This window comes from Equus caballus, chromosome 2, assembly GCF_041296265.1.
Source record: "Equus caballus isolate H_3958 breed thoroughbred chromosome 2, TB-T2T, whole genome shotgun sequence".
NCBI lineage: Eukaryota > Metazoa > Chordata > Mammalia > Perissodactyla > Equidae > Equus > Equus caballus.
In genome coordinates, this window is record NC_091685.1 from 24,311,044 (window position 1) to 24,331,892 (window position 20,849).

General features: G+C 40.2%; 2 protein-coding genes across 9 annotated transcripts in view; one reads left to right on the top strand and one right to left on the bottom strand.

Moving 5' to 3' along the window:
- ZBTB8OS (zinc finger and BTB domain containing 8 opposite strand) overlaps window positions 1-20,849 on the top strand; it is a 77,817-nt gene that overhangs the window by 49,143 nt on the left and 7,825 nt on the right. For all 3 annotated transcript variants that reach the window (XM_070260486.1, XM_070260488.1, XM_070260489.1), the window contains one exon: window positions 19,046-19,077. In XM_070260486.1, coding sequence (XP_070116587.1) covers window positions 19,046-19,077 — 32 coding nt within the window. The remainder of the gene's footprint in view (window positions 1-19,045; window positions 19,078-20,849) is intronic.
- Window positions 1-20,849, bottom strand: part of ZBTB8A (zinc finger and BTB domain containing 8A) — a 62,061-nt gene that overhangs the window by 24,354 nt on the left and 16,858 nt on the right. The gene's annotated exons all lie outside the window — the stretch shown is intronic.

Here is a 20,849-nt window from a genome sequence, read left to right on the forward strand (position 1 = left end):
TTCACATACACACACACAGAGAGAACAACTGGGAGCAAACGTATGGTTCACACACACACACACACACAAACAACTAGGGAACACATGTACGGCAGGGAAGAGACAGAGAACAATCAAGAATGGCCCTGGGGTCAGCCCCATGGCTGAGTGGTTAAGTTCGCACACTCTGCTTCGGGGTTTTGCTGGTTCAGATCCTGGGCACGAACATAGCACCGCTCATCAGGCCACGTTGAGGTGGCGTCCCACATGTCACAACTAGAAGGACCCACAACTAGAATATACAACTATGTACTGAGGGGATCTGGGGAGAAAAAGCAGAAAACAAAACAAAAGAAAAAGAATGGCCCTAAAGTTTATGGCCTGAGTACTGGCAAAATGGAGCTGCCATGTATTGAAATGGGGAAGAGGAGGAGAGGGGCAGGTTGTGAGAGCTGGTGTCTGGAGCTCAATTGTGGACATATTAAGATTAACACGTCCTGCTATTCATCCAATAAGAGATAAAGAGTAGGCAGCTGAATATATGAGTAGAGTTGAGGAAATAGATCTAGGCTAGGGATATAAGATGGGCAATCATCAGCATATAGATGGTGTTTAAAGTCATGAGATTAGATGTGATTACCAAAGGAGACTGGCTGCTTAGACTAGAATGAGTCCCTGGCATTCCAACATTTAGAGGGCAGGGAGATGATGAGGAATAAGCAAAGGTACCTGGAAGGAAAGCCAGAAAGAAAGGAAGAAACACATATCCTGTAACTGAAGAAAGTGCTTCAAGGAAGAAGGGATGATCAATTGTGTTAGTTTTGTAGTAAGACGAGGACCAAGAGTTGACCACCAGACTTAGTGGGATATGTGTGTGTGTTAGAGTGGATTTAAGGGAGAATGGGATACAGAAACCATGGGAAAAAAGTACACACAACTCATTTCAAAGAGTTTTACTGTAAAGAGAGAATAAGCAAGGAGGTGGAAGTAAGGGGAAGTGGGATCAAGACCAAAAAATCAAAAAATAGCTGAAGAAAGAAGTTTCCAATGAAGCAAGAAGGGATGAGATTAAGAACACAACTAAAACGGTTACCCTTAGAAAGGATCAGTGAGCGGTGGGAGGAGAGGGTACCCTCTTTGCAACCAGAAGAGAGAATGAAAACGTGTACAGATAGCTCAGAGAAGGGGCTGTTCAGATGGAAGCTCATTTCAGATGCCTTTGATCTCTATGTAAAATATAATTATTTGTGAAAATGATGAGGATGGGGAAAACGGAGTAGAATTACAGTAGTTAATATAAAAGTGTATATCTGACTTTAATCTACTCTGATTTATACTTTTCACTTAAATCATACAAGTATCACAGCACAAGCTGAGCTTGAACCACAGCAGATACTCAATAAATATTCAGTGGGTTTCTATTAGTGAAACTGTTTCATTGATAGACTATAGCAGCTGACAGGCAGAAGGTGCCATTTTTCTTTAACCTGCCCATCTATGGCTGAATAAGTTTGTTCTTTGCTCTTGTAAGGAAGCAGGGCTCTCATAAATAAGGCAACTGATTTTGGTTTTGGTTTCTGTACTCTTATTTACTCATTGTTTTTAAGCCCCACAACTGCCCTTTTATATTCTCCTCTATTCTGATGAGGCCGAGAGTCTGCAGACAACATTACCCAGCATCTCTCATCAGCTGGCTTCCTGTAAGATACGCTGAATGGGTCAGTAGTGGGAGATCAGAAGACCAAAGAAAGAGGGAAATTTCCTGCTGCTAGCTCTGGTGATTGCTGGAGTAGCAGCAGAATGGACCACAGCAGCTCTGGCAGATGCAGAATCTTTTTGGTGGTTCCACCTCTGATGGAGGTGGCACCTCTTCAGCGGATCCAAGACTGACCATGTCTCCAACAGTGTGGCACTAGGTACAGGCTCAACGGCTCCAGCTTCAAGGGGCATTGCAAATTGTGATCTCTGAGTATCATTTCCTTCTTTCTCTTTGTTTCTCTAGACCCCAGCCTCATTTGTGCTCCTCCAGGCCTTCCCACACCGTTGTAATTTCCTGTATTAAATGATCTCTGTCTGGAATATCTAGAATGGCTTCTGTTTTCTGAATAGGACTCTTACTACATAATCGTGGTGACAGAAAAGGTCCCAGGAAATAGACTCTGCAAAATAAAATTTTGGGAATGGTTTGCTGATTTTCTGAGCTTGAAGAGAGTGATGGCCTTATTGCCAATGGAAAATGGAAATACTGGTAATCAGTGTCACATAGCAGCATTATGATTACTTACCTTATCACCAGAGTTTGCTTAGGATGAATTCCTATTGAAGGCAAAGCTTTGGGAGACCAAGTGGCTGCTGCAATGGACCATCGTGATAGTAACGATGACTACAAGGACTCGGGAGGCTAGCTGCTTCTGATTGTGCTGCAGCACTTAGAGAAAGGAGACGACAAGCTCCAGGCTTTAAACTCTCAGCTCAAGTCACCATCAGAGAACCGAGAACTTTGACGGTGGCCCTAAAGGAACCTCTTTGTGAAGTCACAGTGTGGATATAGTAAAAAATTAGACTCCAAATGTAATTGCGTGGGTTGCAAGATTACAGCATAAGTGGATTTTACATCCTGACCGCATCTCTTGTGTGAAGGAGAGCCTGAGATGTGGACTATGAATATTTGAATAGTTTCAGACAATCTGAGAACCTCACACCTCTAAATTCTCATGAGCCTCCCTTGCCAGAGGAGCAGCCTCTCCTTCTTTGTCTGGGGAGACTAGCTTTCCTCTTCTTGAAGGCTCTGTAATAACTCACCTAAGACAATTACCCTGCAAGGGGAGGCCAATTTCCCTCCAGACACACGTCACCACCCCTCATTGCTGTGAGACTATAACCAGAGTCAGATCCCAGTATTTTCCAGGGGGGAAAATGCAAAAATATCATGCAAGAGGAGATAATTTATACATCAAAATTAGATTTTTCTAATTTACCTTGGCACAAACATGAGAATATGTTTGGTAATGGATTCTGATGGATAGAATGCTGAAATAGGCTGGGTTTACTGATACGGGTGCGCTGACCAGACATTCTGGATTTTATGTGTCAGTTTAATTGGGAATGGCTCTAAAAAGTTGTTTCACTGGCTGACTGTAACTTGAACTCAAGGGTAGAAAATATTCAATGAGGTTGAGATGTCAGAACTTCTGGTATAATGTGGAGGAAAAAACTCACATGTCCAGAGGACACTTCCTTCACTGAGATGCTGTGGCTCTCATCTGTAGGATGGGGATGACAAAGGCAGATGTCCTCACTAAAATGGGGATGACGAGATCCCCACATGGCAAAGGCCAGGTGACAGTGGTTAAATGCCAGAGACAACTATACACAATTACCATAGGTACAGGAGATGTGCATCTTTGGTGATGGCTAATTGATCGCGTTGTTTCTGGGACTTGTCTAGATGAACATCCAACTAAAGTTTGAAATTGATTGTTTAACCAAAAAACCAACCAACAAACTAAAGCAAAAACAAACAGAAACTCTAGGTCTACTGAGCAGGAATCTGACTTGATTTGTCATATTGGAGCATGAGAGCCTGTCATCCATACCTAAGATCTAAGCCAATTTATGGAACTGAATTTTTATTATTATTATTATTTTTGCTGAGGAAGATTTGCCCTGAGCTAACACCCACTGCCAATCTTCCTCTTTTTGTATGTGAACTGACACCACAACCTGGCCACAGACAGACGAGTGGTGTAGGTCTGCACCCGGGAACCTAACCCAGGCTGCCGAAGCAGAGCACACTGAACTTAACCACTAGGCTACTGGGGCTGGCCCCAGAACTGAATTTCTAGAACCTTTGATTGTGTACACTACCACAAGTACATACTGGAAAATTTCCTTCAAGTCTTCCTCAAAGGGACCTGAAATAATATCCTAGTAAGTCATTACTAAACGAATGTAAATGAAGCCATTTTCTAGGATGAATGAACACTGGGAAAAGGGAAATATCTAGACATTTCAGGGATTGCTAGACATTCATTGTAAATTGCGGCTACTCCCCAGGCACCCAAGACACCACTGGGATCCACCGAAGTAGCGGCTTATCAAGGTCAAGTGACGAATAGAGTTCTGGTCTGAGTCCATCTCACCCTATGGCTATTTCCACAGTTTCTGAAGTACAGGTCCGAAAGTCCTACTTAGCAACAGGCAGAAGCCCCATATTTGCTCCCTGATCATGGTGTGAGGGCTATTATGGTAAAAAGGAACAGACAGAAGTTCTTAACCTCCCCTCTCTACCAGGGTAAACCAAAACCAATATTGCATCTCTCAGGGATATGCAGAGATTAGTTTCCCACCAAAGGCTTCAAAGATATTAGGGTGGTGTTTCCTATCACTTCTGCAATTAATTCGCCTATTTGGCCCCTGCCGCAGGTGGATGGGTCTTAGGAGACTGACTGCAGATTACAGTATACTTAATCAGTTGGTGATTCTCATTGTAGCTGTTGTTCTAGGTATGATCCTTCTATTGAAACAAATCCACATAGAACCTGGCGCTTAGAATACAGCCATTGACCTGGAGAGATGCTTTTGTCTCTATATGGATTAGCAAGACACACGAGCAGCAGTTTGCTTTTGCCTGTCAGGGACAGCAGTTCGTTACAGTGATGACATAATGCTGACTAGACATGATGAGCAGAAAGTAGCAATTATCTTAGACACCTTAGTAAGACAGAGCATGTTAGAAGGTGGCAGATAAACACCATGAAGATTAATGGTCCTGCCTCCTCACTGAAATTTTTAGGGGTCAAATGATCTGGGATATGTTGGGATTAGTCCAATCCAAAGCAAAAGAGAAACTGCTGTACCCTGTACCACCCACCATAAAAAGAGAGACAACAAGTTGTAGGAATCTTTTGATTTTTGAGACAACTATATAGTTCAGTTGGGTGTGCTATTCCAACGTATATACTGAGTAACTCATAAGATGGCCAGTTTTAACAGGCCCAAAGCAAGAAAAGATTCTGCAGAAGGTCCAGGTTGCAGTGAAAACTGCTTTGCTACACAGATCTTATGACATAGTAACTCCAAAGATGTTAGAGGTCTGTGGTAAATAGGGGATGCTGTATGGAGCCTCTGGCAAGTCCAAATAGGGGAATGATAACCCAAATTTGGGAGAAAATCCATGACCTCTTGTATTAGTCAGGGTTCTCCAGAGAAACAGAACCAATAGGATGCACATACATATAAAAAGAGATTAATTATAAGGAATTGGCTCACGTGATTATGGAGAAAAAAAGTCCCAAGATCTGCTGGTTGGCAAGCTAGGGACCCAGGAGAGCTGACGGTGTAGTTCCAGTTAGAAGGCTGGCAAGCTCAAGACCCAGGACAAGTCAATGTTTCAGTTCTGAGTCCAAAGGCAGGAAAAAAAAAATGTCCCAGCTCAATGCAGTCAGGCAGGAGGAAATTTCCTCTTATTCAAGAGAGGGTCAGCCTTTTGTTCTATTCCGGCCTTCGATTAATTGGATGAGGACCACCCGCATTAACAAGCGCTCTTTGCTTTACTCAGTCTATTGATTTAAACATTAAACTTACCCAAATCACTCTCACAGAAACACCCGGAATAATGTTTGACCAAATTACTAGGCACATTGTAGACCAGTCAAGTTGTCACATAAAATTAATCATCATACCTCCCCCGCAGATAGCTATTCTCCTTTTGAAAGAAAGCTTTTGGAATGCTACCAGGCTCTCTTAGAGCTTGATACTGACCACGGGACACCAAGTGGCCACGACTCAGTTGCCTGTCATGGGTGTTACTAGTGCATCAAATGGGACATGTGGGCATGTGCAGCAGCACTCCATCATCAAGAGGAAGTGTGACAAACAAGACTGGACTGAACAGGTCCTGAACCCACAAATAAGTTCATGAGCAGGTGGCACAGTTCCCACAGCACCTATTCCTCGTACACTGCTGCTTTTCCTCAACTCGCACATATGCCCCCATGGTGAGTTCGCTACAACTAGCTGACCGAGGAAGAAAAAGTTAAGGCCTGATTTAGAGATGGTTCTGCACGATATGCTGGCACCAGCTGGAACTGGATGGCTGGAACATCACAGTTCCAATCAGGAGTGTTTCTGGAAGACACTGGGAAGGGAAATCTCCCCACTGGGTATCTGGTTGTCTGCTTTGCATAGAGATAGACACAGGTGTAGATTTTACTCTGATTCAAGGACAATGGCTAACAAGTTGGCCAAATGGTCAAAGATTCAGAAAGAACCAGATAGAAAGATTGGTAGCCAAAAGGCATATGGGGAAGAGGCAGGTGGATATTCCTCTTAGAATGGGAACAGGGTACAAGGTTTTAGTGTCCCATGTGAATACTTAATAAAGGGTACCTAAAGCAGAGGGGGTTCTGAGAAATCAGTTGGACAAGATGACCTGTTCTGTGGATGTCAGCTGACTCTTTCCCTAGCCACCACGAAGCTTGCCATGTACTCCATCACCCAGAAGCAACTTGCCTGTTAAAATGGTAGAATAACCAATTGAATATTCCATCATGGCCCCATCTGAGAGATAAGACCTTGAGAGATTGGGGTGCTGTCCAAATGGATATGGTATGTGCTTTTAACCACTGACCAATATATGACGCTATTTTTCCCCATAGATAGAATACCCACTTCTAGAAATCAAGGGATGAAGGTGGCAGTGCTTCCTTGCACTTTTACCTCTAATAACCCACTCACAGAATTTTTGTTTTCTGTCCCTGCAGAGGTCTTAGCTCCCAAGATAGGAATGCTTGCACCAGGAAAACATTGCATGGTTCCATTAAATTGGATTGTGACTGACCTAAAAGAAGAATTAACAGCACCCATTTTGGTGAGAGGGGAGGATGCCCTTGGTTGTATGAAGGATAGTTGCATTTTGTAAGGTAGACTCACAAACTTGTTGTTTAGAATTTTAAATATGGGAAGAGCGGTGTGTAGATGCCAAGTAGCCAAAAGGGTGGACTATGCTGGTCATTTACCTATTGTCTCTCAGCTCAACACCCGCCACACTCTAGTCTACCCTCTACTGATGGAATCATAACGCAAATGATATTTCCCAGGCTTCCTTCCTTGCAGCTGGCTTCCTATTAGATTTTATCAATAGAAGGCACTAAGTGGAGATTAGAAAAAGGAAAAGAAGTTTCCTGCTTTGGGCAATGGAAATGCCACAGTTGCTGGTGGCTGCTGGCTGTTGGTGTAGTGGCAGCAGGAGTGGGGTGATCTGGGCTCCAATAGCCTTTCCATCCTTTGGGCTTTCTATCACCGATAGAAGTGGTACTTCTTTGGCAGATCCATAACTGAAATTCCAACTGCAGAGCAGCTGGCACAGACTTGTGGCTCCAGCTCAGGGTTACAGAAGCTTCTATCTATGATTAGAATGCTTCTAGCTCCCACTGGCCCCTCTTTTCCCTTTTGCTGTTCCAGCCCTTCTTAAACTTTTGGAACCAATTTCATATTCTAAATTCCCTCTCTTTGAAATACTCAGAGTGCTCTCTTTTCCTGAGTAGACACTGACTGATAATGTTTCCAGCACCACAAATAGATAAATTAGCTTTCTATGAAAAGGATCTATCCTGAGACTTGCCCTTCTGGACAAATGACATATAATCTTCCCTCTCAGCTTCTCGCTTACCTCTTACTTCCTGTAAACAATCGTAGACAATTATAAACTGAATTAATTTTGTTTCTGCTATTGTTGGTGTTCTGTTTTTGTCATTAACTTTTTAAGCAAAGTTTTAAACACTCACCAAAGCAGAAGAGATAATATAAGAAATGCTCATGTACTTGTGACTCAGCTTTAACACTGATCACTTTTGTCAATTTTGTGTCTTCCATCTGCCTCCACTTTTCCCCCCAAGAATATTTAAAAATTGAATCCCAGGCACCAGGTTATTTCACCCACAATCTTTCAGGTGTGCTTCTTACATGAGCCTCCTTGCACTTCTGTCACACAGCTGGACCTCTGTTGTCTTTTGCCTGCACGGCATCCCTTCCGCCTCCTCAGCATGGGATTCCTCTTTCTCTTTGGGAACTGCCTTCTAGAATTTGGAGGTGCTCTTCATCCCTTGGCCTCCATGACCCCATGGGCACATGACCTACACTGGCAGTCTGAGTCCTTCTTTGGGGTGTGTCATGGACGCTAGAGATGAAGGTCTCGCTCCATGAGAACATGGGCCTTAAGAGTCATATAAGCCCAGAACTGCAAAATGTTACCTTCAACAAGTGAGAAAGCCCACCTAGAAATGACGCGAACACAGAAGAAAGCCAGACAAAACTGTTTTAGAGAGAGTCCTGATGACATTATTTTAACTCCTGGTTCCAGCTGTGCCTACAGCCAATGCTCGCTCTGGATTTTTAGTTATGTGAAAAAATAAATTTCCTTTTCTGCTTAAATTTAAGTTGGATTTCTATTATGTGTGACCGAGAGTCATTTATTCCTGATTTGTGACACTCTCACAGCTCCAACTATCGTCCATTCCAGAATACTCTATTTAGCAGGGAGAACACATTTTTATAAAGGGGAACTTCAGCGGAGTGCCATTAAGGTCATCCTATCACTAAAGCAGAGTTTCTCTGTTGTTATACTGCAGGTGTTTCTTCCTTCATACCCTCAAGTCCTGGCATGCCTCCAGGCAAAAGTTTCTTTCAACTTTGCTCATTCAGATAGCTGTGAGTCATTTCTTCTCAGGCTAAATAACTTTTATGATACCTTTCATGAAGTCAGAAGTCTTCCGCTAAACTCTAATTAACAGCCCATCAGTTTTTTGAAGGTGTTTTCCTAGTTCAAGCCGCCGTAAAATATCGATTTTAACCTCCAAAGTAATAATTTCGTTTAGTAACTTCCGCCTGAACACTTGCACACTTGGGATAAGTCATTATGGATGAACATTATTCAGTAGAAAATAAATAATAACAGAAAGTGAGATCCTGGCCTAGAAACACAAACAGATTAGCGAGGCCCCTCAGATTCAGGAACATACAACTTGCTAAGTCAGCTCTCATTAGTGCTAATTGGATTGAACTGGCTGAGCAGTTATTTTTAAAATGCATTAACTACAATTCAGTACTGTATCAAATTTATAAATATGAACATATAGAGAGATGAAGAGCACTATAATAAATTAGTGTTCAAGGAGTTATGTTTATAATGAAGTTTCTTCCATGTTTAATGTAATCCAGGTTCTAGCTAATAGTAGGCTTCAAAATCCCGAACCTCCAAGAAATTATTATATAAAAAAGATGGAATCACTTGGCTAGAGACTGGGGACTGCAGAGTCTCATTATGTGCCCAAAGACCTAGATTTTGCTGAGTCCTTATATGACCATGTCTCCTGAGTACAGACAAACCAGAGATACTATGCTAACAGGGGTAAAATACATTCAGGGTTATGTCAGACAACTTCTGTAGCAAGACATCTGGGAATATTGCTAGAGAATAATCAAATCAATACGCAATCTTTTATTATCATATCCTGTCAGTTAAAATTTAATAATTCCTCTGTTCTCATTTGAAACCTGGTAGTGGGTGATGACTTTACAATTTTTTGCTATTATAAATAATGCTGCAACAAATAACTTTGCACATAGATTACTGAGCATTTGTGAAATAATTTGATTTAGAAATAGACTCGCTAAGTGGGTACTGACAGATTACCTTCCCAAATTGTTATATCAATTTATATCTTCACCAACCGCATACGATAGTGCCCTTTTCCTCCAACACTTTCATTAACTCTGATAATTACCTCTTTAAAATGTTTTCCCATCTACACTTAGGGAAAAATATCAGGAAAATATCAATACTATTATTTAACATTGTCCTGGAAGTACTAGCCAATGAATTAGGCAAGATAATTAAATATGAAGTATGAATATTGGAAAGAATGAAACAGTTACTGCTATTGCAAATATTATATATCTTTAAAATGCAAAAGTAAAATTAGATAACTAAAGTAAAATCTTAGGCTTTTGCCATGTTGGAATAACTAGTACTAGACCTGGCCTTCTGCTATAAACAATTAGAAAACTGGAAAAAACCGTGAAAAAATTGTTTTCAGACAATGAAAACATGCAAAGCGGGACTGTGATCTTTGAGGGAGGGGAACCAAATGAGGTAAGCCTATTATCACTTTGGCTTTCTGGATTGTGACACACGGAGGGGAAATCAAACTGGATTGAGCAGAGTTGGTGTTTAGGAAGGCTGAGGTGTCTGGAAGTTGTGGAGCAAAGCACCAGAGGAGGCAACTAGATAGGCAAAGAGATCAATATATCTGCATAGAGTATTCCAGAGTCTGTGCTGAACACTAATTTGTGCATGGGTAGAGGGAAACTTCAGGAGTCTGGGTAAAGAACTATTGGGGAAAATTCCCAGAGAACACGCAGGGTTGGGAGACAGTTAAGTTTTGAATAGCCAGAATAAAGATTCTTCACTGAACACCCAGGGCATTTAGCAGAGACCCCAGAAGAGTAACACCTTAGTAGTAGGACTAACCTAATTCAACAGTGAAGATCACTCTAGAACTGCCTCAAAGCTCAAAAACAAGCCTCAAATTCATCAAGCTGATCCACTAGCAACTTAACTAACAAGTAAACCAAAATTCAAAAAAGAAAGATAATAAAATTCAGACACACAAAAACACATATTTACAATGTCCATCATTCTACCAAAAATTACTCGACATGTGAAAAAAAAAAGTCACCCTAAAATCAAAAGAAAATTCAGTCAATAGAAATAGACCCAGAAATGAAAGAGCTGCTAGACTTAGCAAAATAGCTGTAGAAACAGTTATTATACATATATTCAAAGATTTAAAGAAAAATACGAACATACTGAGAGAAATAGAAGATATAAAAAATAATCAAACAAAATTTCTAGATCCAAAAAATACAATATGTGAAATTAAAAATTCATTAGATGGGCTTAATAGCAGATTATAGACTGCAGAAAAATAATCCATGAATGTGAAGATATAGCAATGGAAATTTCTAAACTGAAGTTAAAAAAAAAAAGACTGACAAAAAATTAACAGAGACAATGGCATACAGGACAATATCAAGTGGTCTAATATGTTTGTAAGTGAAGTTCCAGAAAAGGAGGGGAGGGCAGAAAAAATATTTGAAGAAAAGAGGAGAAACAGAAATATACGTTTTAAGGTACTTGCACTATATATCAGAGGTTGGCAAACTCTTTTTGTAAAAGGCCAGATAGTAAATATTTTAGGTTTTGCAGGCTAGTGGTCTATGTTGCAACTACTCAACTCTGCCACTGTAGCACAAAATATGCCATAAACAATATGTAAATGAATGGCCATGGTTGTGTTCCAATAAAACTTTATTTGTAGGGGGGCCAGCCCAGTGGCACAGTGGTTAAGCGTGCACATTCCACTTCTCAGTGCCCCGGGTTCGCCGGTTCGGATCCCAGGTGCGGACATGGCACCTCTTGGCACACCATGCTGTGGTAGGCGTCCTACATAAAAAGTAGAGGAAGATGGGCACAGATGTTAGCTCAGGGCCAATCTTCCTCAGCAAAAAGAGGAGGATTTGGCAGTAGTTAGCTCAGGGTTAATCTTCCTTAAAAAAAAAAAAAACATTTATAAAAGCAGGTTGTGATCCACATTTGGCCTGAAGGCAATAGTTTGCCAACCCCTGCTATATCTGAGTGCTATAATATGTGATGAGTTACAAGTGAAATGCATATTGTGATGAAGGAAAATCCATATTGTAACCCTTAGAGCAACCAATAAATATAAAACAAAGAGATTAATAGCCAATAGTGGCAGGGGCTGGCCCCATAGCCGAGTGGTTAGGTTTGCGTGCTCCGCTTTGGCAGCCCAGGGTTTCACCGGTTCAGGTCACAGGTGCGGACATGGCACCACTCATCAGGCCATGCTGAGGTGGCATCCCCCATAGCACAACCAGAGGCACTCACAATTAGAATATACAACTACATACTGGGGGCTTTGGGGAGAAGAAGGAAAAAAAAAAGAAGAAGATTGGCAGCAGTTGTTAGCTTAGGTGCCAATCTTTAAAAAAAAAAAAAGCCAATAGTGAAGACAAAATAGAATACTAAAAATTACTCAATATTCTTTTATTAAAGCAGGATAAGGAAAAGGTGGGAAAAGGACAAAAAACAGATGGCATAAATAGAAAACGAACAGCAAGATAGTACACTTAAATCCAACTCTATTGATAATCATATTAAATGCAAACACTCTGAACACCATTTAAAAAGGAAATTATCAGACTGGATGAAAAGGAAGACTAAAATACACGCTGTCCTAAAGAAATGCACTTTAAATATAAAGATACAAATATGTTAAAAGTAAACAGATGTAAAAAAGTATACCATGAAAACACTAATTGTAAGAGAGATGGAATGGTTATATTAATATTTGATGAAGTAGGCTCAAGACAATATCAGAGCTAAAAAGATATTTTATAATGATAAAAGGATTAATTCATCAAGAAAATATAACGACCATAAGTATGTAGGCACCTAATTACGGAGCTTCAAAATACATAAGCAAAAACTGGCAGAAAAGAAAAGAGAAATACTAAAATTCATAATTATTATTGTATATTTCAACACTCCTCTCTCAGTAATTGTTAGAAGGAATAAATGGAAAAATCAATAAGGATATAAAACACTTGACCAATACTATCAACCCACTGGACCAAACTGACATTTATAGAACACTCTAAACAACAACAAAAAAATACACATTATTTTTAGGTGCATTTCAAATATTCGCCAAGCTAGATCAGAGGCTGGGCCATAAAACAAGTTTTTAATATATTTAAAGGGTTGAAATCACACAGAGCATGTTCTCTGATGGTGTGAAATTAAATTAGAAGTCAAAAGCAAATGAAAATCCCCAAATATTTGGAAATAAAAGATTAAACTTCTAAATAACCTATGTGTAAAAGAAATCACAAGAGATATTAGAAAATGTTTTGAATTGCATGAAAACACAACATATCAAAATTTGTTGTTTGCAGCTAAAGCAACGTTTAGAGGGAAATGTATAGCTTTAAATGCTTATATTAGAAAATGAAAAAGTTCTAAAATCAATGAGTTAAGTTTCTAGCTAAGAAGCTAGAAAAAGGAGATCAAATTAAACCCAACATAAGTAAAAGGAATTAAGTAATAAAGACAAGATCAGAAATGAACGAAATAGAAACCGAGCAAATGACAGAGAAAAATGGATGAAACCAAAAGCTGGTTCTCCACATCAATATCAATAAATTGATCAATAGCAATAAAAGTCATATCAGTATCAATAAAACTGATCAATCTTTAGCTAGATCAATCACAAAAAAAAGAATAAAGACAGAAATTCCCAGTATCAGGAATGAAAGAGGTAACTATCACCATAGATCTTAGAGACACTGAAAAAACATATACAATGTTACCTCAATTAAAAAACCCAGACTATTAGGAACAATTCTATGTCAATAAACTCAACAACTCAGATGAAATGGAAAAATTCCTTAAGAGATATAAATGATCAAAATTGATATAAGTAAAAATAGAAAATCTGAATAGATACGTATCCATTAAAGAAATTGAAAATGTAATTTAAAATCCTGCCCATAAAGAAAACTTCAGGGCCAAATGGCTTCAGCATTAAACTCTATCAGACATTTATTTAAGGAAGACATTATAATATCCGTCCCATACAAACACGCAGAAAACAGAGAAGGAGGAAAACTTCCCAACTCATTTTATGAGGCCAGTATTACTCTGGTACATAAACAAAAGACATTATAAGAAAAGAAAACTACAGGGTAATAGCCCTTGTAAACACAGACACAAAAATCCTTAACATTATATTAGCAAATCAAATATATAAAAGGATAATAACAAGTAAGGTTTATCCCAGGAATGCAAGATAGTTTAACAGTTGAAAATCAATCAGTACAATTCACCGTACTAACAGAACGAATAAGAAAAAAAATATGGTTATCTCAACAGATGCAGAAAAAGCATTTGAAAAATTCAACACCCAGGCATGATAAAAACTCTAGCAAAACAGGAATAGAAGGGAACTCTGTCAGCCTGGTAAAGGGCATCTCTAGAAAGCCTACAGCTAACGTCATACTTAGTAGTGAAAGACAGAACGCTTTCCCCCCTAAGATAGAGAACAGGGCAAAGATTTATGCTCTCACCACTTCTATTCAACATGGTCCTGGAGGTCTTGGTGAGGGCAATAAGAAACGAAAAAGAAGGGGCTGGCCCCGTGGCCGAGTGGTTAAGTTCGTGCGCTCCGCTGCAGGCGGCCCAGTGTTTCGTTGGTTCGAATCCTGGGCACGGACATGGCACTGCTCATCAAACCACGCTGAGGCAGCGTCCCACATGCCACAACTAGAAGGACCCACAACAAAGAATATACAACTATGTACCAGGGGGCTTTGGGGAGAAAAAGGAAAAAAATAAAATCTTTAAAAAAAAAAAAAAAAAGAAACGAAAAAGAAAGAAAAGGCAAAGAGGGTGAAAAGGAAGAAGAAAAACTGTCACTGTTTATAGATGACATGATCGTGCACATAGAAAATCCCAAGAGATCTACAAAGACTCTTCTAGAACTAAAAACTGAATTTAAGAAGGTCATGGGATACAGGGTCAACATATGAAAATCAATTCTATTTCTCTAAGTTAGTAAGGAACAATTGGAAGACGAAATTTAAAAAACAATGCATTCATAAGGATCAAAAACATGAAATACCTGGGGACCGATTTAACAAAATATGTGTAAACTCTGTATACTGAAAACTCCCAAATGGGCTGAGAGAAATACAGAAGACCTAACTAAATGGAGAGACAGGCCGTGTATGTGAATTAGATATGTCACTTCTATCCAAATTGACCTATAAAATCAATGTAATTCCAATCAAAATCCAAACAAGTTTCTTTTTCTAGAAAATACCAGGCTGGGGGCTGGCCCCGTAGCCGAGTGGTTAAGTTCGCGCGCTCCGCTGCAGGCGGCCCAGTGTTTCGTTGGTTCAAATCCTGGACGCGGACATGGTACTGCTCATCAAACCACGCTGAGGCAGCGTCCCACATGCCACAACTAGAAGGACCCAGCACGAAGAATATACAACTATGTACCAGGGGGCTTTGGGGAGAAAAAGGAAAAAAATAAAATCTTTAAAAAAAAAAAGAAATTACCAGGCTGATTCTAAAATTTATAGGACACGCAATGGAACTAGAATAGCCAAAACAATTTTGAAAAAGAAGAATAAAGGGAACTTACCACACCTGAGTTTAAGACTTACTGTAACTACAGTAACCAAGACAGTGTTATATCAATGGAATAGAATAGAGTGTAGTAATAGACACACAAATATATTATCAATCAATTTTTCTAGTCAGGTTCATTTTATCAGGCTTTTGGGTTTGTTTTTTGTGGGATTTTTTTGGTGAGGAAGATTAACCCTGAACTAACATCTGTGCCAATCTTCCTCTATTTTGTATGTTGGGTGCCAGCACAGCATGGCTTGGTGAGCAGTGTGTAGGTCTGCACCCAGGATCTGAACCCACAAACCCCCGGCCACCACAGTGGGGCATGAGAACTTAACCACTACACCAGCGGGCTGGCCCCTTATCAGGTTTGTCTGGACAAAGGTATCACAGTAATTCAATGCAGGAAATAATATTTTCAAACAAATGGTGCCAGAACAACTGAATATCCATTATAGAAAAAAAAAAAAAGAACCCTGACACATACTAATTTTAACTCAAAATAGATCATAGAATTAAATGTAAAAGTTAAATTTCTAGAAGAAAACACAGAAGAAAATCTTCAGGACCTGAGAGTAGGGAAAGACTTCTTAGGACACAAAAAGCATCAACCGTAAAGAAAAATTTGACAAATTCTGCTCTTTGAAAGATACTATTAAGGAAATGAAAAGCCAAGCCATGAACTAGGGTAAAATATTTGCTATATATATCTACAAAAGACTTGTATCCAGAATATATAAAGAACTCAAAACAACCCAATAATAGGACAAACAAACCACTGGCAAACAATTTGAACAGATATTTCACAACAGAAGATATACAAATTAGCACATGAAAAGATGTTCAACATTATTAGTCATCCAGGAAATGCAAATTAAAACCACAATGAAATGTTATTACATATCCACTATAATGGCTAAAACTAAAAAGACTGACAGTACCAAGTGTTGACAAGGATGTGTAGAAACTGGATCTCGGGGCTGGTCCCGTGGCCAAGTGGTTAAGTTCGCATGCTCCACTGCAGGTGGCCCAGTGTTTCATTGGTTCGAATCCTGGGCGTGGACATGGCACTGCTCATCAAACTACACTGAGGCAGCGTCCCACATGCCACAACTAGAAGGACCCACAACGAAGAATATACAACTATGTACCAGGGGGCTTTGGGGAGAAAAAGGAAAAAAATAAAATCTTTAAAAAAAAAAAAAAAACAGAAACTGGATCTCATCCATTGCTGGTGGGAATGTAAAATGGTACAATCCATAGCTTTGGAAAATTGTTTAGTAGTTCCAATAAAGTTAAATCTACCCTATCACCCAGTACAAGTCTTTTTGTACAAGAATTTTCATAGCAGCTTCTTTCATACCAGCTCCAAACTGGAAAGAAAATGTCCATCAACTGGTGAATAAATTGTGGGGCATCCATAACATGGAGCAGTACTGAGCAATACAAAGGAACAAACCTCTGACACACGCAATGACATGAATGAATCTCAAAAGCTTTAGCCCCAAAAAAAGAAGCCAGACACAAAAGAATACATATTGTGTGATTCCAGTTATATGAAATTCTAGAACAGGCAAAACTAATCTACAGTGACAGAAAGGAGATTAGTAATTGCCCGAGGCTGGGAATAGGGATGGGGGTTACTACAAAAAGGCATAAGAAAAAAAAAAAAAGGAAATTTGGGTGATAGAAGTGTTCTATCTTATTTATGGTGATACACATGAAGACATATCAAAGTGCACTGAACTGTACACTTAAAATGGGTGCATTTTATTGTATGTAAATTATACCTTAATAAAGTCAATTAAATAAAACACCTAGAAACAACAGAATTTGGTATTATAGCCAGTTCTAAAATTAATACACAAAAATGAATAGCTAGTCAGCAGATACAGTCAAAGATCCCTTTTACAAAAAATAGTTGAAATTAAATATTTTAATACGAAATATGCAGGAACTTTATAAAGAAAATGATAAAAATCTACTGGGAATCATAAAAGAACACTTGAGTAAACAGACTACTGTATGAGCTTCCTCACTGGTCTCTGCTTTCACAGAGGGATCTATTCAAATGTAAGTCAGACCACATGATTCCTCTACACAAAACCTCCAATGGCTTCCACCTCACTTGGAAAGAAATCCAAAATCTTTACCCTGGTCTAAAAGGGTTGCAAGATCTCCTTTCCTCCCCTCTCCCTGACCCCAGCTCTAACCTCACTAGTTTTGTTTTGTTTTTGTTTTTGTTTAGGAAGATTAGCCCTGAGCTAACATCTACAACCAATCCTCCTCTTTTTGCTGAGGAAGACTGGCCCTGAGCTAACATCAGTGCCCATCTTCCTCTACTTTATATGTGGGATGCCTGCCACAGCATGGCTTGCCAAGCGGTGCCATGTCCGCACTGGGATCCGAACCAGTGAACCCCAGGTAGCCGAAGTGGAACGTGAGAACTTAACCGCTGTACCACCGGGCCAGCCCCTAACCTCACTAGTTTTGAAGTTTCCCACAGCACCAAACTCACCCCTGATGGCCCCTGCGTCAGGAACACTTCTCACCCAGGTCTTCAGATAACTTATTCCCCAACTTTATACAAGTCTTTGCTTCCATGTCACTTCATCAGAGGTTATCTTGACAACCTCATGGTTAACATGGGAAGTTTTAGTTGATCCCCATAACTCAATAGCTATTGTCATAGAAACTATGTCATATGAGGCATCATTTAGAAATCGAGGAAAAGGATTAAAAGGAAACATGATAGTTCTCTTCCATACTGCAGGGCAGTTTTGTGGAAGAGGAAGGAGAATTACTCTTTTAGTAGCTTCAGTAGACTAGTCCTCTGGCCTGAGCATTAGCATGTAAGCTCCACAAAGGCCGTGACTCTGTTTTGCTCACCTCAGCATTCCTAGTACAGAGCATAATGTCTGGCACATGTGCTCAATCACTATTTGTTGAATGAATGTTCAGCGTGATTCTGAAAAGCAAAATGGACCAACGGACTGGACTAAAGGGAGACGGATGTTAGCTCAAAATAAAGAACAGCTTTTTATTTTATTTATTTCATTTTATTGTTATTATTATTATTATTTTAAAGATTTTATTTTTTCCTTTTTCTCCCCAAAGCCCCCCAGTACATAGTTGTATATTCTTCGTTGTGGGTCCTTCTAGTTGTGGCATGTGGGACGCTGCCTCAGTGTGGTTTGATGAGCAGTGCCATGTCCGCACCCAGGATTCGAACCAACGAAACACTGGGCCGCCTGCAGCGGAGCGCGCAAACTTAACCACTCGGCCACGGGGCCAGCCCCTATTGTTATTATTTTTAAAGATTTTATTTTTTCCTTTTTCTTCCCAAAGTCCTCCAGTACATAGTTGTATATTTTTAGTTGTGGGTCCCTCTAGTTGTGGCATGTGGAATGCGGCCTCAGCATGACTTGATGAGCGGTGCCATGTCCGCACCCAGGATCCAAACCATTGAAATCCTGGGCCGCCAAAGCGGAGGGCATGAACTTAACCACTCAGCCATGGGGATGGCCCCAAGGACAGCTTTTTAAAAATGAGAACCTAATGGGATTTTTTGAGTTCAGCCGCCCTTCACATGTATACGCAAGCAAACTAAGGTTTGGTAAGTTGTAAGTCAACAGTTATCACAGTGCTGCCTCAATTCATTAGTGGGTTCTGAAATCAGGTTAGTGGGCCACAACTAGGATTTTAAAGAACACAAAATAAAATTTAAAATTTGAAATATTAGAGCTTATATTGCAAGTATAAGAATTTTTGCATGATTTTTTGTTTCAGATAAAGAGAGAGATTAACATGCAGAATCACAGGTATGTTTGTATTGGGTCATGAGGTAAAATGTATTTCTTACTGTGAGTTTTGGTAAAAAAAAAAAATTGGGAAATACTGAGTCAAGCTGGTCAACAGCAGAATAAGCCCCCTCGCAAAGTAACAAGTTCTATGTTGCTGTCGCAGCAGAGGCAGAATGTCACTGATTTAGGGTGACTGCACTCGGGGAGCGGTGGACTGGATCTCTGAGGACTGTTCCAACTTCTACACTTATAAACTATTTTGTTGTAATTAAATATTATACTATATACGTTCATGTTTCTTACAATAAGATCCTGAAATAAATCAAGTTATAAGATGTCAGTATAAGTTTTTTTTTCATTCTCAAAATGATAGAAACTATTGGTTTCACTGTACGTGTCAACTGTTTTAGGTATATTTTGCTGTTGAACATGCGTACTTATGATATATTTAGCCTTTTCTGGATGTGAAGAGATTATAGACAGAGGAATGCATCCTCTTTCCTAAAGAAGTATAGGCCAAAGGCCTGGGTGGGTTAGGGGATTTGTCAGATATATCTGGCAAACAGCAAATAAAGAAAGATTTTCATTTTGCTTCTGAATAATTCTGTTGAAAACAGGCACTTTGCCTCATTTACTTAGACATCTGTGTTGCATTTCCACTTAGCTAACAGAGCTCCAGCCTTAAAGGGGCCAAAGGGTATTATGGTTGCATCACAGTTTATAAAATAAAAATTCTAACATACCAATCATACTAAAAAAGCAGTAAAGATTCTGGCACTGTGATGGAGTAGGCATGGTAAAATCCCATTTGTCTAGAATTCTTAGGGATGAATCATTCTGGTAGCACCATTTTCTAGGGAGTGAAAACCTACTTAAAGCAATAAAGTCCTTTGCAGCCCTAAGCTAAAGAAGTTACAGAGGAGGTCACCAAGACAGAAGAGGAAGCGCCTGACTTTCCGTCCTCCTACAGGTGCACAAAATAGACAGCTACATGTGGGTCAATTCCCCCAACAGAAATCCAGAAACGAGTTAGTGACTCCATATTGGACGACTCTCCCGGAGGAACAAAGGATTTGGACCACACATCTCGCACTCCAACTTTTAAGTCTGCCATCCAAGGATTGGGCCCCCCAAATCAGCCCCAAAGAGCTGGTGAACACTTCCCCCTCTGTCTCCCTCTAGCTCACTCCACTAATAAAACCAAGTTGCAAGTTTCCCCTGGAAGGAGCTTGTCCACACATCTAGCACCCCAACTTTTCTGGCTGCCACCTGAAGGAGGGGCCCCCAAATCTCCTAGCTCTGATGGTCAAAGGGGCTTGCATGCGTGAGTCCCACAGGATTCTACTAAACAAAGAAGCAGTTTTTAAACAGGCACTCAGCACTTCCCTTGCGTCCCTACCCCCCAGGCCCAGTGCAGAGGGAGCAGGAAAAACCCCCATCTCCCAGTTTCTCCCTGGAAGGGATTTGACTTCACACTTTCCCAGCTGCTGCCTGAGGGTCCAGCTTCTAATCAGCATGTGGGTGCTGCCTGGAATCCTCCCAGCAGCCTGAAAGAGCTGGTGGGCACAGCCCTCACCTTCTCCCCTGGCTTGCTACAATAGAAAAACCAAGTTTCCAGCTTCTCCCTAGAAGGAGCTTGTCCACATATCTAGCACTCCAACTTTCACGGCTGCCTGAAGGTCAGGCTTCCAATTAGTCCGCATGGGGAGCTGAAGGGGCAGGCAAATTAGTAGTCCTCTGGGAGCCCGAACAGGTGTGTGGGCATTCTCATGCCTTTGGGACATTGATGG